Source organism: Apteryx mantelli, chromosome 2 (genome assembly GCF_036417845.1).
Source record: "Apteryx mantelli isolate bAptMan1 chromosome 2, bAptMan1.hap1, whole genome shotgun sequence".
NCBI lineage: Eukaryota > Metazoa > Chordata > Aves > Apterygiformes > Apterygidae > Apteryx > Apteryx mantelli.
The window spans coordinates 160,252,456-160,268,443 of NC_089979.1; the positions used below are offsets into that span (position 1 = coordinate 160,252,456).

Sequence of the window (15,988 nt, forward strand, 5' to 3'; positions counted from 1 at the left end):
CGCGTAATGTGTGCTATGCAATGTGCTTTTGTTTCTGTCCCATGGGATCCCTCATCACGCCTAGCTGGAAGCTAAGGCAATTTTGTGCCTGTATATGAAATCTCAACTATCTTGTTATCAGATAAGCCACTTAGTTTTAGGCACCTACTGCTATTTTCAGGTTATTAACTGGCAATTATGCATGAAACAGAGATGCTGGTCACTGTGAATATGCATCAGCTTTCCTAGATGTAATTAATATCAGAACAGAAGGAAAGCTCACCATGGACAAAACTGAATTTTGCTATTCTAAGGATGAGGTCAAAATTAATTCTCATCTGCTTAACTGGGATGTAAAATTTCATTTTCTGGTGGCAGCAGAAGGGGAAGAGAGGATAGGTAAGATGAGTAGAGGTTTCTGGGGGTGTCTGGTTGGGACTCTAGTCTGTGGGTCAGGGCAGGATTCTCTTTTTTTTTTTTGCCTTCATTTCATGTAACTACATGTGGTGTACAGCAGAGTTAATTCATTGCTGAGAATTGCTAGGCTCTGAAGAAATGCCTTTTCGTTACATGAAACTTGTTATTAATTTTTTTAACTTTTCTTATTAATTTTTTTTTTTTTTAACTGGCAGGCTTGCGCTTTCTCTGTGTGGGCTGTGGGTTTGGGAGCCAAAAGAACTTTGCAGAAAAGATTAGTCTATTTTTGAAAAGTCATCTTTTCTTTCTTCTGAAAGAGCAGATATTGTATTAAAAATGCCAAGTAGGGGTTTCCAACAAGGAAGTGGTCCATTTAAGCAGCTTCCAGCAGGAATACTCACAGACTTGCAGCTTCAACTTTTGTTCCTTATAAATGCTCAGGCTTTTGGGGCAGAATGCTGTGGACCCAACCTCACATTGGGGTTGAAGCGATGGAAGCAACAGTGCTTGTGTCCTCATTCTTTGCAAGAAGATGGGAGAAAAAACCATGTGGAAACTTTGCCAATTTATTTTATTTATAAGCATCTTTTGAATAACACTGTCAAAGGGCTGTGCAGGCCTTTGGTCTGATCCAAGAATAGCTGGTCGTTTATTCTTTTTGTTTGTTTGGTTGTTTTTTTCTGTTCTAAATGGAGTTAACTTATCTCTGCTAAGAGAAATCCATGATAATTTGTACATGGAGAAAAAGCTTTGTTAAGTTTTGTACTGTGTCAAGGAAAAAAGTATTGCTTTTTGATATTTTAGAAACTGTATTCCTGTATTAATGAATAGAAATAATTTCTTATTAAAACTCACTATATTATGTGCTTTATATTAGAACTACAGGATATTCTGTTCTAGAAAGCAAGTTAACAGCTCTTCCTGTCTGAAGCTGGCACGTTCACTAGCTGATCATGCTGCTTGGTGATAGTGGTCATGGCAGGAGTCAGGGGTGGTGATGTAAGAGAGACGAAGGTATGGTTGGTATTTCAGCCATGGAAAAATTGCATTTCACGGACTGAGGTGCTGCTAGTGTTTGACTGTAGGGTGCGGGGTGAAGAGAACTTGGAAAGGTTACGAGCTCACTGCTCTCTAAGGGGCTACCTACACCACTGCAAGGGAAAATCCAAATATACATCACAGCATATAGGATTATTTAAGAAAATGATCACTAATGGTTTCTTTCACAGATTTGCTGGCAGCTTGAATATTTCCAAGACTGAATGTCAGAGTTGAAGAGTGGAGAAGACCCATCTGAGAGAGGCTGGTCATTTTCTCATTTTGTTGATGATATCCACGTACTAAATTTGCAATGAAACAGTAAGTAGGTTTGAAATAACATTCTAATTATGCCAGTTCCAAGGGCATACAGCTCTAAATGGATCAAAGCATGCTGTAGGCCAGGACAAGGAGATGAAATTAGGTCAGCCTGTGTCCAGGGTGATGGCACTTGGACACCCAGAATGGTAACAGGACAGAGTGCAGTATGGGGAGGTGGCTGTAAGGCTACAGAAAATGTGCTCACCACACATGTAACTACACAAATAGTAGAACTCTATCATACACCATGAAGTGTTACTGGTACTTCAGATAGATCTACATGATATGCAGTACTTCATCAGTGACTAAAAACTGCAGTTACATCCTATGGTTTGGTGCTTTTACTATGCAGGATGAAGTAAACACATCTATCAAGTAGCTAAGTCTCCAATCTACTAGGCTATTTCTTAAGCTGTTTTTTGTGGCCTCTTGAAAATTGTAAATGCTGATTTTTGTTCTATTTCTGGAATAAAATAAAATCTCAGTGACAAATCAGATGGATTTGAGATGGTCAGCCTGTTGTCTCAGGAAGAACATTTGCTAACTGCTAGTGTGGAATTAGATTCATTTTTATGGCAACCCATTTGTATCTAGGTTTCCCAGTGTGCTTTATTGTGAGTTTGAATGTTGTTTTTTAACATTTGAAAAGATGCTTAAGTTTTGCTTTTGGCAAAATAACCATCAATACCAAAAATGTTGCTTCTGTAACAGCAAATAAAGCAAGTTTTGAGGTATCAATACACAAGATACAACACAATATGAATGTATCATATCAAACCTTGTTAACTTTGTGCTATGCCTACAGTTTAAATGAGTGATTACTCACAGAATGTCATGATTTAGAAAAAAAAAAAGACCACCGGTCTCAAACAGATGACATCTTTATAACCTTATCAGTATCAAAAATGGATAAGCAAGATTCTGCAAATTTTATCAGTAACCAGTCTGAATGGAACCAGTTTCACAGAATAATGAATGAATGGTGCACCTTCTTTTATACGGGAGAAACTCCTTCTCTGTGTACATGTCCAAAAGCTCTGCAGGCTTCTGTCCTCTCATGTATAATATAGAGTCAGCATGTTGTGGTGAGCTAAGCTCATCAGCTGCTTTGAGCTTGCCACATGATGGGCAGCATAGAGCTCTATGCATTTTTCTCTATAAGTTGGGACCAGAATTTTGGGAAAGCCTGATTGCAACAGCCACATCAGTGTGGACTATGTGGAAAATAGGGGGACTGGCTAGAGATAATAAACCTGAAGGCATGTACACCAAAGCCAAAGGTATGAATATCTCCTTGGGCAGGGAGAAGATTCACTTCTGTCTCAGGTATGAGATATTACAGGTTGAGGCATGCATGACCACATCTTTGATGGGAGATGGCATCAGTGACCCTTATCATCCACTGAAGAAGATGAAAGGATGGATATTGACATTTTCAACCTTAAGGGGATAAGGCTGAAGGGTGTCCCATTCCTCTCATGTCTGGCATTAGCAGCATGTTGGAGATCAGGGCACACCTGGTCGGGGAAGGAAGGCCTGTCACACAGTTCAACAAGCTCAAGATGCAGCTGAAAGCCAGCAATCTAGGCAGACCTTCCTGTCTGCTGCTCCTTCACTGAAGGACAAGGCAATAGGAGGCATGTGCTTTTTTATGTGTAGGACTTAGCTAGGGGGGCTTGGGATGACTTCACCCAAGCCATGGAAGATATTTCCTGAAGGGAAGGTGAGCAGAGACAGTGATATGCTGCAGTGGTATAGGAGCAGTGGCACTTTCATGAAGAACATTTGACCCTGCCTGCACATCCTTATTGGGAGCATGGGAAGACCCAAGATAGAGTAAGATGGTGGCATTGCCTATCGATCGTGGTATAGGCTAAACCTGCATCACTGGGGAAAATCGACAGGCCCTGCTTCTATAGCTGACCTATACTGGATTCAGGTGCCACCATGGATTGTTCAGCCTAGGAAGCAGCCTCACATATTAGGCTTTTAACAGGCTTTCCGATATCAATGCTATGTGACTAGGCAGAAGATGGGGTAGAGAGAGCATTTGCAACATCTTTAACATAGGTGGAGGCATCCCTAACCTTACGAGATCAGAGGGGAAAGGGAGATGCCAGGGACAGCACTGCAGTATGACTGAAGCCGATACCCCACCACTCCTAAAAACTGTGATAATGGACGCTTTTAAATTGAGATATAGACAGGTGTCCTCAGAACTGGAGACCTGGAACAGCAGGTCCCTCATTTAGATTTTCTGTACATATAGAGATGTATGCACAGGAGCTTTCCCCTGGGGTACCCCAAAGCTCCAGGTAAATCTCCAAATCCTGGCGGATACTAAGTTCAACCACAGAGGCAGACCACAGCCCTGCAAGCTTCTGAACCCCCCTGTAACCATAGCAATTCCTGCTCCCCCAAACCTTCAATGAGGACCAGATGAGGGGTTTATTAGTCATATATGGTTAATCTTTGTCACCTACTTGGGGGTCAGATGGGGAATGGGTGGAGGTCCCAGGTGAAGCTGGTCATGGCAATTAAAGCCTATTGGGGCATTCAGGGCCCTCCCAGTCTGCCCTGCAATAGGCTGAGTAGAGCCTCTGCTCATACATAGCCTGAATGTTCTTTGAGAGATTCCAGGAGTTGCAAGGAACAGGGGAGGATAGAAGCATGTCTTTCAGTGTGTGATGAGTCTCTGTCTGTTTTGAGCTGGCTCCAGGAAGAAGGTTGAGATGAGAAATGTGTGGACAGTAGTCTCTATGCAGACCTTGGATTTGGAGCGTTTGCAGGACAGCTGTATGTTTTCCTGTATGTTGTGTAGAATGACCCCTCCTCTTACCTAAGCTAAGAGCTCTGGCTCAGCATAAAACAGGAAAAAGATTAAGCAGGTGTGGTGTGATAGTGACTTTCAAAGGGGTGCCTTAAGTGAGGGCACTCCATGTAAAGTCTGGTCAAGTATCATCTATGTGCCTTGTAGCTTAGATACATATGGGACATTAAGTTTGGAGTTCCTCTGCAAGTGCAATCACTGGTAGGATGAATATACTTTGAATATGATATATGGCTTACAGGACCTAAAATTAGGAAGATGGAAACATTTTAAAGAATTGGATGAATCATAACCTATTCCTTGTTCTGCCCTCCCACCAGCAAGACAGTTTGAAATCTCTAGAATCTTAGATTCCACTGTTTAGAGACACCCACGTTTTAAGTTGTTAGAGATGCCTTTTGCTTTCATATGAGGACCAAAGGCCTATGCATCATTCCAGAGGTTGTGAAACCTGCTATATTTTCATTACTTGGAGGTGTAGTTATTATAATGTAATATATATTTGAGAAAGGAAGTTAAACCTTCAAAAACATATTTGCAAATTTAACAAGTGCTGGCTTGCTTGTTGGTAAGAAACCAGCTGTATCTGAGTCCAGTTAGTGAAAAGAAGTATTGCCCTATGTTATAAGATAATCTATTTTCTTAATGTCAACATTTTCTGATAGACTATTGGTAGAACTGATGAATGCTGTATGCTCTGTGGAGATTTCCTGTCCAAATACTGACCACCTGGACACTGCTTAGAGTGTAGTCTTGGAAGGGATAACAGCATAAAGGTCTCCTGATCAGGAGATCAGACTAGACAATTGCAGTGGTCCTTTTTGGCCTTCCAGCCTTTGATGTTAGCTGCAAGCTTATACACTGAATCGTGGGTAGAGCAAAGAGAAACTTAGTCTGGCAGCTAAAAAATGCACTGTAAAAGTGCATTTTATATATGACTATTGCATGAAGGAATACCTGCTGAAATTTATTTGGAATGTCCTTGAACACCATTGAATTCTCTGGATTAGGTGGTGCCTGTGGAGCAAACCTATTCATTTCGTTAATGAGACAGAGGAGGAAGATAAAGATTTAAAAAATGCCTGGCATCATATTTTATTAGTCACCCAATATAATTATTGACAGGGATCGAGGATGTTAAGTTCCAGAAAAGGACTACTTATTATCTTAACACTCTTCAGATGTATTAAACACATTTGAATTTAATTAGAAAGGAGTATTCATGATTTAAGAATAAATCTTGCCCCTATTAATTTTAAGAATTAAGATGATTTATTTCCTTTAAAATTTCTAGCATTTTGGATAAAAGTCCTTAATAAAAGGTGCATGGCTTACTGTCAAAGACAAAATTTATACAATGTAATTTTGTGAATCTGACTGAAAAACTGTTGTAGTTTAATACCAGATGGATTTCTGCAGTGCCTTCTGTGTGGTATTTAATAGTGCAGTCACCTTAGTTATGATGAGTCAGATACTGCATTTAAAGAGATAAAAATAAAATAATTTAACTAATACCAAAAAATTTTTTTATTGCTTAAGGATTTGGCAATGCAATCCATCTTCTCCAGAAATTACTGCAAAATTTCATTTGTCAAAAATATAGTACTAATGAAAAATATCTTTAGGGTAGTTCAGAATAAGCACAGATGGTCCAGCTGATTAATGATTTCTTTTTTTTAAAGGACAATGAGTTCAGCCATGCTAAGTAGTCCAGAACTGATAATATAGGTGGATATTTGCATTTTCATCATTTATAATACAGCTAATGCATGGTCATGTGTTTCAGAATCAATAGTAAAGTGGCAGACTAAGATGTCTAGTGAAAGATGTTGAATGGTTCACAAATCAAAGGAGAATATTCAGTAAGGACAGGGAAACGATGAAAGGTAAACAATCAGCAAAACTTGCAGAAAAAGCACAGCCATAATGATGAGTGAGACTGTACAGCCTATGCAGCATCTTATGTGAATGTAAAGCTACAGTGCTACACAACAAAACAGTGTGGAGCTGCAGCTGCAGTCATTTTAAAAGGTACTAGTAAGCACTTCCAGAATGGGAACTTAAACAGAGAAACTGAAGAGAAAGCATAGGCCTGTAAGGCAGAAAATTGTGAGACTTCAGCTTGAGACATATGCTGGCACTGTCATTCAACCAGTGGTGAAATGTCATTAGAGCTTCTAATGATTATTTGCTAACACAAAATATATTGTCTCCAAATCAAATAACTCTTTTGGATCCCATTATGATGTTGCCATGGAACACATGATACTGGCAAGATCATATTCCATATGGGCAAACACAACACTCCCAACCAGTAAAATAAGTATTACATGTACTTGGCACTTCAAGGAGTTCCCAAAGATGAGAACAATTATGAGCAAAATCGATTTGGATAAAAAATAGAGATGGAAAAGATTTTTTTTTACGGATGTATTTATTCTGGCCCACAAACTACTGCTAATAACGCTGGCAGATGACACAAAAAAGTTGGCAAATACTGGTAAATAACAGAGTGGTAAATTGCAAGGATGAGCTAATCATTCAGAGCAATCTGGAATGCTTGGGAAGCAGCAAACAAGATATGCTTGAATTCAGTCAGCTGTAAACTGATGCACCTAGGAACATGGAAGCAAGGTCCTATCTGCAGAACAGGGGCTGTATCTGGAAAACAGTGATTCAGAAGAGGAATGGCTTGCTGCTGAGTTGCTGCTTGATACGAGCTCTCAGTGAGAAGACAACTCATGAGAACACTAGATACGTAGGCTGGATTTACTGACTACGAGTATTCCCCAGCTTCCAGATCCTAGAGCTCAGGCCACCGCTTTTTTCCCCACAGTTTATGTATGTTTTGACTATTTGTTTGTTTTCCATAAGACAAGCAGGCATCTAGCCTGGACGATAAGAGACCTAAGAGCCCATGACACACCATAGAACATGTGCCACAAGGTTCAGGAGTAGCCACTATTTTCTACCTTGAGCAAATGACTGCTATAGAATTTGGATTAAAATAACCATAGAACTGGCTTTACTCTATATAAGTGAACAAACAGACATGGCAACCCAAAACAAATACAAAAAGCCATTAACCTTACTTTGGATCAGGCATGAGCAAGTCTTTTACCTTCAGCCAGACTTGTTAACAGGAAGAGAGGAACAGATACAAGTTTCTTCTGCTGCAAATCCCATTTGCTTCTGGGATAGGTTCCTTTACTGTTTATCAGGTAGGAATCATATTCCTCATCTGTTTCTCAGAAGTTGTGTGCTGTTTTCCAAGGTAATGACTAAAATGGTCTGTTACAGGGAGCATAAAACAAGAATGAAGAGGTGATTTCAGCTCTGTCCCTGGAACTGCTCAAACCAAGACTAGAATATTGCATTCTGTTTTTCTGCCTACGTTTTAATAAGTATGTTAAAAGTCTGGAGAGAATTCAGGGAAGAAAGAGGAAAGCTTGTGCTCATGGTTAAGAAAAATCTTTAAAGATACTTAGAATCAATCCTTTTAACTGACTGAAAAGAAGATTCTGAGGTGAATTGCTCTGATTACCAGGAAATATTGAGTATTAAAAGGTGCTTTACTGTAGCGGGGAAGGACAGAACAAGAACCATAGTTAGAAGCTGAAGGCAGTAAAATTCTTTTCAGAAATAAGGCACATTTTAAAATATGGATGGCAATTAAATGTTTGATACACTGCAAAGAGAAGTAGTGAGTTTTCTCTCTTGATCCATTCACTTTAACTGAACACCTTTCAGAGACTGCTTTAATCAAACACTAATTTCTGGGCTCAAAACAGACATAGGTGGGTGGAAATGAGGCCCTGACTAGAGCCTTCCATGGCTCCTTTAATAGTTCTTTTTGGTTTTCAGCTCTGTAAAAAGTATTGTTCCTGGTGGGATTTTGGGAGTTCTGCCCATAAATACCTACTGAAAGACCAAATCAGGCATGGATAGACAGCAGGGAAGTAGAAGTCCCTGGGCTTGTTCATATCATAAAATATTAACAAGACCTTCTCAAGAAGTGTGGTTGAAGTATATGTGCAGTAGGTGAACTCTGACTCATATACATATCCTTGGATATTTCCTTTTATCTCATTCCTAACCAGCTAAATCTTGCTCCTTTAGTTTAAACAGATATTTATTGATTGATTTATTTGATTGTGTTTTGATTCCTCACCATGAATATAAAAGCAGCAGCCAAGGTGAATGGAAGCAAAATGAGCTTTCAGTCACTTTGTGCCCGCTAGATACTGAACTGAAACTGTTCTGGCTTGGTGACATGACTTACACTTCCTTTCCTTAACAACATCAAGATGCTGCAGAGTTCATACCTCTCCATGGACACTTCCCTTAACATTTTGGCAATGGTGAACAGGTTGGGCATTAGGTAAACACTGTACTGCCTTGTCTTTGTGCATTGGCGGCTCATGTATGGGTTCATTATCACAGTGACATGTAGTGGCCAAAGATGGGAGCAGAATGCAGCCTTTGCTATTACGATTTTTCTAGGATAAATTTGCATGTTGGAAGTCTTCTGACTCTGGGTTCCTACCAATGAAGTGAATGTATATTTTACCATATTAAGGCACATAGGATCAGAAGGGATTTTCTTAGTCACTGAATCCAGTTCCTCAACTATTACAAGCCATCACACCTTACTAACCTTTTAACAACTGGGCCAAGCTCTAAGTTAAAAGCAGCAGCAATATTTTACTCTAATATTCCTCTCAAAAGCTTGTTCAAAGCCTTATTACTTTGATGCTGCATTTTTCTTCTATTTTGGGGTGTACAGATTCATCAATGTATTGATGGATATATGTAAAGTCCAGTACATATGTATGCATCTCTATACTGAACCAGTTTATATTCATTTTTGTGCTAACATTCTCATTTAATTTAAATTTCTTTCCCTTAGCTGTTTCAAAAAACGTATACATTTTACGGTACAATATGGCATTTAGCTGGGTTGCTACTGGGTAGATACAATGAAATGACACAGGTTGGAAGTATGATCCTTGGAACAAAAAAATCACTTGTAAAAAACAAGAAACAAACAAAGAGAAAGAAGGAAGATGGGCATGAACAGAAACTAAATGCCAGCCAGCAATATTTCAAGTTGAATCCAGACCAAGATTGATTGATCTGGCTTTCTCAAGCTATAATGCAATTACTGCTATGCTTTAGCCTACAAAATATGAGCCTTTGAAATGATCACCCAATAAATAATCTTAATGTGCATAATTATGATAGTGTAAAATAACTCAATCATGGTATAAAATAAAACATAACTTTGCAATCTTTTTTCTCTTCCATAATTGGGTTTTGAGTATGTAAAGTGCTGGGTATCAACTGTGGCATGTGTATACCCTTAGTTCTCTTTAAAATCAGTGGTCACTCTCAGCAACTTGCTAACTTGGACTTTAAACTTCAATATGGCCAAATCTTAAGCAGGATGCTGAATGTAATCATGTGAGTAGTTGTATTAGCTAAGAGAACTACTTCCTATTTTCTGTTAGCCCAAACTGCATTTGGCTGAATGAAGACTGGAAAAGAAGGCATCGTCTATTAAAATGATGCTAAGTAACCTTAGATGTAAAGGGCATGGTGCCAATTTTACTTTTACAGTTAAAGATGGTAATCTAAAATCCATTGACAAATTCTGTGGGAACCTTCCTAATGAAATAGTTCTAACTTTAGCAGCTTCAGTTTTAGCCAATTCAATTAATTTCATTAGCTTGACTATCCCAGCATCTTTCAGAGTTAATCCAGTGCATATAAAATCTTCCTTGGGAGTTCAGAATACCAGGCATACATATAAGGTTATCCTGAGGTTGAAAAACTGTTCTTTTAAAACTGGGCTATATTTACTGGGAAAAAAAAGGAATTCAACGAGCAAGATCTTTTAAATCCTCTCAGCTTTTACACTGAGGGATTAGGCAGCACTAAATGTTAGCTTAATAGAAGTTTCTGCCTCATTAGATTCTCTCTGTTTGGGTGTATATGTGCATGTTGGCAGTTTGAGACAAGACTCTAGTTACACCTAAATCATGACTAGATAACGTCCCGCGACATCCCAGTCAAAATCCTTAGGCTTACTGAGGAGGTGCTAAGAACTGCTGGGAACAGTCACTCCATCATCTTCTTTATTCTCTAAGTGTGAAGTAGGGAGGAAAGAAATTAGCCCAACAAAAGTCTTTTAAGCACTTTCTGAACAGACGGTGCCTCAGGCTTAATTTTTGAGTTTTTCTCTTGGTATGCTTCAAAATATTACTCTTCCACTCCCAAAGCGATGGGTTCATCAGTCAGTTTGTTTGCTGCAGCTGTCTATTCTAAACTGCATATCCTCAGGTATAAATAGATTTTGCTGAGGTGGCTACCGTGACCTTCCTTCTTGATATGGAGACCTAAGGAACTGAGCAATAACTTCTGCCCAAGAAAGGAACATAGCTATTTTTTTCTATAATACTAAAAGATTTCTGCCTTTTTAGAAATATAAATGTGTATCATGTTTCTGATGATTCACCTGCTAAAAATGGAAGAAAGAACTTGCCAGTATGAGACAAATTATGTTTCTGTATCTTCTTCTTAGGTATATTTCAAATTCAATATATTAAAAAGGAAACATTTAGCCCAAGTGGAAGAGGAAGGTTCAATTCTGCTATGTCTTAAAGTTTATTTCCCTAACAGTTATAAAAGTACTGCTCCTTTTTCTTTTAACCTTCTGTTTTAGAGGTGTGTTTAGCATGTCTGCACATAAGGTTGGAAATGTATAAAATCCTTGTCACCTCAGTACAAATCTCATACCTCATATCTCATACTGCATATTAATGAAATAAACTTAGTTTCAGATTTAATGAGCTGCTCCTTAGCAGTGGGTGAATCATTTCCCTGGTAGCTCAAAACCTAAATTTGACCTCAAGCCCAGATTCATAACCAACTGGCAGCAGGTATCTGTATTTACTGGCAGAGACTCCCTAAGAGCCTATAGATTGCCCTGCCCTGAGCCTAGTTCCTTTTCCTGACTCCTAACCATGGCTTTCTTGGTCTTTTTCTCAAAATTGCTGCAGTCTTGCTACTGCTTCTTGCAGGTCCTCCTTGTTTCCTGGATCAAATGGCTGCTTGACTGTGGCCTGAACTCCAGCCATGTCCCTCCTTTCTCTTGGTATTAGTATGCGTAGGCTTTATGACATTACTGATTTCCGGCCTAATCTCTGATTGTTACCATGCTTTTCCCCTTTGAGTGCAACCTTCTTGCTCTCCCAAATCCTTAGCTCTGTTTTCTTCTGACTACAGCGCTTGCTTTTGTCTTCCAAATCAAGAGAGGGCCTAAATGCTAGGCTGCTCACATCCTGGTTGTAATGACATTGCAATGTATTGTGTCGGCCTTTTGTATAAGATGATGAAAGGTGGGAACCTGTCTGTTCTGTGCAAACATTAAGCATGACGCTTTGTACGAACCAGGTTTGTCCTTGAGTCTGTTGACATAATTTCCACAGACAACTCAAGAGTTTTGCATTTGATTCCTCTGCGGACATGATCTTTCATAACAAACACTTCTCTATTTTTTCCAATTTTATTTCTTGTTATAATAAAAGATATTACTTCTACCTATATACCTTGTCTTCAGTTGCACTGTTCTCTCTAGATCAAGTCCCAAGATGGGCACAACACTACCAACTCTCACAAGCCAAACTCTCCATGTAAACTTCTTGGCAGCTACAGATGCATTTACCACTCTGATCATCTTTGATCTTTTTTTCTTCTGGGAATGTTAATTGACAGTAGTTGAAGAAAGAAACAAATGAGTAATAATAATATCTATCAGACACAATCTAATGCTGTGTAGTGAATAGTAAAGTGTAAAGTAGGACAGCTTTTCCCCACAAGTGTCTCAGCTTCTAGGCTCGTTATGGTCCTTCAGGTCTGCTTTATCTTAATGAACCTCTCCCATTCTCACAGCCTCCAATAAACTTTCAGAAACTTTCCCTCCCCAAGTGGTGGGCCTCATCAGGGAGAGGGTGTGGGGATATTTCTGACTTCCCATGTCCATGTTGTGACTCCGTCTGCAAACACCTTCTCTGCATCTTCCTGAGTGAGACACTTGCCATACTGAAGCAAGTCCAGCATCCATTCAGACATCAGGCAGTCAAAGATGACTTGACTCTGAAATTCAGTACTTCAGCATCTGCTTTTAACAAAGAAAATGGGTCAGAGGCTGGGAAGTAAAGGTAATCTGAATTATAATTGGCATAAATGTTCATGTATAATATATCAATAGAGGTAAATAGGCAGGAAGTGATTATATCTATTTTTAATGTTCCTTGGAATAAAGTTACATATTTGGATAGTAATAAGTTTTTGACTTGGTAAATCACCATCTATAATTGATAGTGTGTCCTAGATGAATAGTTTTTGTGTATATCTAAACTACTGAACTATTTGTAAACTGAAAAACAACGAAAATTGGAGTTGGATGTCTATGTGTATAGGGAATAAGGAACAGTGAGAGAAACAGTTGAATAGTCTACAATCCCCTTCGTATTTTTGAAATGTACAAAACCAACACCATGTGCTTGACCAAAAAGAAGAAAAAAAACTTGTCAATAGACATTGTTCAGTGACAGAGATTTCGCTTGCTCCAAACAAGCGAAATCTCGGTCTTCTCTTCAGTACAGTCCTTCAAACCAGAAGGTCTGATGCATCTACAAGGAAGACTGAGTTCAAGGAGGAACGACTAAAACAGAACAACCTCCAGCTCCCTCGTGTTGCATGGGCTCAGTGACAGCCATCTTGCTCTGCTAGTGAGGCAGCACCCCAGGTCTCACTGGTAAACGGTGGATGTGGCAACTCCTGGGCTGGGGATGGCTCTGTTTAGCTCACTGATTCGAAGGAGGGCTCCCTGCCAGGCCACGAGCCTGAGACCCCGGTCCTGAAGGGACCCGGACAGTCCCTTCGCCACCAAGCCCTGGTCTCCCAGGCCCCTCCTGAGGCCTCAGGAGCCTCCCTGCCCCCACGGCAGCTCAGGTGCCTCCTCATCGTTCCACAGCCGCCCCCTGCCCCCACGATACATTTATCTGTGCCAGCGCCTCGCTAGGGCTCTTCCTAAACGGGCTCAAAGCGTCCCGATTCCATTAAAACAAGGAGGCCGCCCCTCCCCCACAGCCTCCCGCCCATTCCTCTAGCTCCGCCCCCGCCCCGGCCACGCCCCTCCAACACCCGCCTTCCCTTTAGCCCCGCCCCTCAATCTTGACTCGCCCCCTCTCCCTCCCTTTCTGTTCTAAGCCCGGCCCCTGCCGCCCCCCCCGCCCCTGGGCCGGGTTTGGCCACGCCTCCTGTGGGAGGCGGAGCGCTGGCCGCGCTAGTCCCGCCCCTCCGCAGGCTGTTGGGGGCGGGGCCGGTGTGCGCGCAGGGACGTTGCGTGGTGACGCAAGTGGCGGGGTTGAGCCGGCGCTGCCCGCCCTTCCTCCTCCTCCTCCTCCTCCTCCTCCTCGCCCCGCCGGACGGTGACAGAGCGGCGGAGCCGCCGCGAGCGCCGCCGCCGGAGCCCTTGGGCCGCCGCCAGGGCTCGGGGGAGCAGCCGGCGCTGCCGCCGGCCATGGTGGCCCGCCTGCCGCCGCGGGGGCAGGAGCAGGCGCGGCGGCGGCCGCCATTGCGCGCGGGGGCCGCGGGACTATGAAGGATGGAAGCGGACGAGGTGACCATCCGCGAGCAGAACTTCCACAGCCAAGTGCGGGAGTACACGGTAGGCGCCGGCCGGCCCCCTCGCTCCCCCCGCCGCCCCGGCCTCGGGCCCCCGTCTCGTCCGTGCCCGCGCGGCCCTGCCGGCCTGGCCGCCTCCCCGCCCGGGCGGTGAGCGGGGGCCGGGCCGCCCGGCAGGTGAGGGGCGCGACCCGCGGCGGAGCGGCCGGCACGCGCGGGTGTGCGCTGCAGCGCGCTTCGGGGGCGGCCCCGCGGCTGGAAGGGGCGCGCGGCTCCGTGCTGCTGCCTGCGCTGTTGCAGCCCTCCTAGCTTTTGCTGCCCCTTGCAGGAATATGGTGGTGCCAGGGGACGTGCGTTACCTTCGTGTTTTCCTGCCCCCCTCGGGTCCCTCTCTGCGCTGCCGCGTGCCCCACGCTCTCCAAATGCAGACATGCAGGGCGCAAGCAGCGCCTGTGCTGTCCCATATTCCTCGACCTCCTGCAGTCAAGAGCAGAACTAAAACTTACACGTAGATAGAGCTGTTGCGGGTTTGCTTCTGGACTGCCTTATGACCTTTTGCAGGACTACTCAAAGCCTAGAGAGATGTTTTGATGAGGCTTGTCTCCACGCTGCTTTGGTTAAGGGAAGAAAATATATGCTGCACATAGGATGACATGTGGCGGAACAAAACTGCATGACCCCTAACTCAGCCGGCTGTCTAATCGCTTTCTCTTGGCAGTTACTAGTGTATCAAAATGGATTTCTTGAATAAAAATATGATTTCAGAGTTTAAATTTATTTTTCAGCTATATCAGGAGACAATCATATGTATCACTGTTAACTGATTTATTTGGGCCTGTGGAGATGTTATTTTATAAAGTAGACTTGTTTGGATCCCTGATGTATTAATTTCTTCTATATATTTTAAGAATCCAAATGTTAAGAACTCTTTTTGTTTGGCAAAGTGTTATATTTTCTGAAACTTTTCTTAAGAATACAGAACAAGTCTGTATGAAGAAACCTCTTATTTAAAGAGATTTTTCTGGATCTTTCCTTCTTTGTGAGTTGATGTGGGGTATGTTGCGAGAGGAATGACCAGTGGAGGGGAACTGAAGGAATAATCTTTTTTTTGTAAAGAAGTCTTTAAGCATTATCTTTCTCATTTGTGATATGAAAACATAGGTTTACATACAAAGCATGCATCTCTTCTGAATTCTAGCATCCATCTTTTTCTCTAATATCCATTTTTCCATATGTATTTGTTTGTGCTCTAAATATCTCTTTTATTCTCTTGTCCACCAGAGACCTGTTCCAGCGTATAGAACGCTACATATCATGCTTTTGTACTTTGTGAAGATGCACAAATTTTGAGTTTGAAGGAATGGCTATGTGCAGCCTTTCCAGGTATTGTTACAAATAGTCAAGATCTACAGAATTTTCAAGGAAGGAATCGTCTGTACTATGATTACTTCTTTAAAGCTTTCTGAACCCCCTAGAGCATTTGTACGCTTCTCTTATCCATGTAGTCTTATGAGAAATCACATATGACATCATGAACATGTATTTTAGAGGCACAGTGATGCTTTATTTGGACAGTGGAGGCAGAATATTCAGTGAAAGATTTCTTGTTCTTGAAGCTATACTTTGACCTGTAGTTTAGTGACAATCCATCTATGTTATTGTTCAGCAGTAAGGGTAGTAGTAAGAATATCCCTTCTAAACCATGCATTG

The 15,988-nt window shown here is 41.7% G+C and overlaps 1 protein-coding gene across 3 annotated transcripts in view; it reads left to right on the plus strand.

Moving 5' to 3' along the window:
* Positions 1-14,092: 14,092 nt before the first annotated feature.
* Positions 14,093-15,988, plus strand: part of LMBR1 (limb development membrane protein 1) — a 79,505-nt gene continuing 77,609 nt past the window's right edge. For all 3 annotated transcript variants that reach the window (XR_010883534.1, XM_067291939.1, XM_067291940.1), the window contains exon 1: positions 14,093-14,321. Coding sequence is in view for 2 of the 3 variants with exons in the window: in XM_067291939.1 (XP_067148040.1) it covers positions 14,259-14,321 (63 nt within the window). In the remaining variant the exon portion in view is untranslated. The remainder of the gene's footprint in view (positions 14,322-15,988) is intronic.